This window comes from Primulina huaijiensis, chromosome 2, assembly GCF_012295235.1.
Source record: "Primulina huaijiensis isolate GDHJ02 chromosome 2, ASM1229523v2, whole genome shotgun sequence".
Taxonomy (NCBI): Eukaryota; Viridiplantae; Streptophyta; class Magnoliopsida; order Lamiales; family Gesneriaceae; genus Primulina; species Primulina huaijiensis.
In genome coordinates, this window is record NC_133307.1 from 24,594,822 (window position 1) to 24,596,620 (window position 1,799).

At 42.8% G+C, this 1,799-nt stretch overlaps 1 protein-coding gene across 1 annotated transcript; it reads left to right on the top strand.

Moving 5' to 3' along the window:
- Positions 1-85: 85 nt before the first annotated feature.
- Positions 86-1,799, top strand: LOC140970847 (cyclin-dependent kinase inhibitor 6-like). The gene is made up of 4 exons (XM_073432796.1): positions 86-591; positions 760-809; positions 995-1,177; positions 1,264-1,799. The coding sequence occupies exons 1-4, from the start codon at positions 256-258 to the stop codon at positions 1,337-1,339; spliced, it is 645 nt and encodes a 214-aa protein (XP_073288897.1). The 5' UTR covers positions 86-255; the 3' UTR covers positions 1,340-1,799.

The window sequence follows — 1,799 nt, forward strand, 5'->3', positions numbered from 1 at the left end:
AAAATAGAGAGAAATCTGAGCCGTTGAAAAGGCCCAAACCATCTCGATCACCATCATCACGATGATTATCACCATCATCACCACCCACTCACTCTCTCTCTAAACCTTTTTATAACACACCAAAAAAGCGCTGCAGCAGCAACAAGATCATTCTCCAGCATTGGGAAATTTTGCTACGTGCGGATCAATCTCTTTGCGCATGGTGTAGACTGCTGGGAGTTAAGCGGAATATAGTTTCTCGGGAGGTTTTCTGCCATGGGCAGGTATATGAGGGAGTGCAAGCGTTCCAGAGAGGCGGTGGTGGAAAAGACGCCGCAGATTGGCGCGTGGGTGTCTCGGACTTCGGCGTCTCAGCCGCCGCCGGATAAGAAGAGGAAAATTGGATTAGGAGAATCTGAGATGACCGCGTCCCTAGTGCGGCTCAAAACGCGACTCTTAGCCGCGGTTCCGGCGGGGAATTCAGATTTTCAGGTGACTTCAGGAGATTCGACATGCGACAGCGGTGGTTCCGATCATGCTTTGGCGTCTTGTTACTCAAGCAATGGATCGAGCCAGCTGGCCGAGGGGAGTAAGGATTTCGTAGATCTGGAGGTATGTATTACTTTTGAAGGAGCGGTTGAATTCTACAATCTCATGCTTATTAATTTAACTGGAAGTTACGGATGGCGGAATTAATATCGCCTTAGAGATTTGATTGTGCTTCAAATCTAATACACGAGCTAGGTTCCCATTTTGAATTCCTTTTTGCTATACACACAGGAGGAGAATGAGGAGTTTTTGGCTACATCAGCTGACAATTTAGAGAAGAGGTAAATTATATGCGATTTGATTTAATTCTGTATTTAAATCTTCGAGTGAATCATTCCCTCTGCAATTCCTTCCACGTACAGTTCCACGCGCACTGTCTCTCACCTTCACTCACTTCCATGCGCAGAAGTGGTCGTACTGTTTAAAAAAATTCCCCTTCATTTACGAGAAGTTGCATCTTTTCCAGGAGAGAAACGACACGGTCTAGCGAGGTTCAAGCTGAGTTAGTCGAGCTGGAGTCTACCTCCATGCCACGCGAGTCCAATTTTCGCCGACGTTCCATATTAGCGGAGAAAAGGCCTTCCGAGGTTGAACTCGAAGAATTCTTTTCTGCTGCTGAAACGAAACTTCATAAACAATTCATGGACAAGTAATCTCTATCTCGCCTTCGCCCCGTCCCGCCCCACCCGCAAACTCTATGTTAGCTAATGAATTATCTATAATTTGTGAATGTAGGTATAACTATGACATAACGAAGGACGAGCCATTAGAGGGGCGCTATGAATGGGTTAAGATCTCAGTGAAGCCTTGAAAATGGACGATAAATCAATTATCTCTAGCTGAATCGTGAGTTTCTTCAGTAAATTTGATCAGTTAAGGTAATCAAGATCAGTATGGATTCCGACTTCAACTGAGTAAAGCTTACTCAAGAACTAAGGGTCCTACGATTTCTTCTGTAGATTTAATTCGTGGGTACGTAGTTCAATTAGCTGGGATATACGTACAGCTAGCTACCTAGCTATCTTCTTCTTTATGTTATCATTTCTTCCGAGTTGTGTCATTAGTTTAACTTGTAGAGATCAAGAAGAAATTGATCAAGATTCTAGATCCTCTTTGTCAATTGCAAGGTATATTATTAATTAGTCTCACGATTTCAAAATTCCTTGTGCGATGGATTGGAAATCTAATCCCTTTTACAAAGGAGAAATTTATGAATAACAACGAAAATAAAAGCTCATTAATCTCTTACAATCACTCGGTTTTCTTAATTA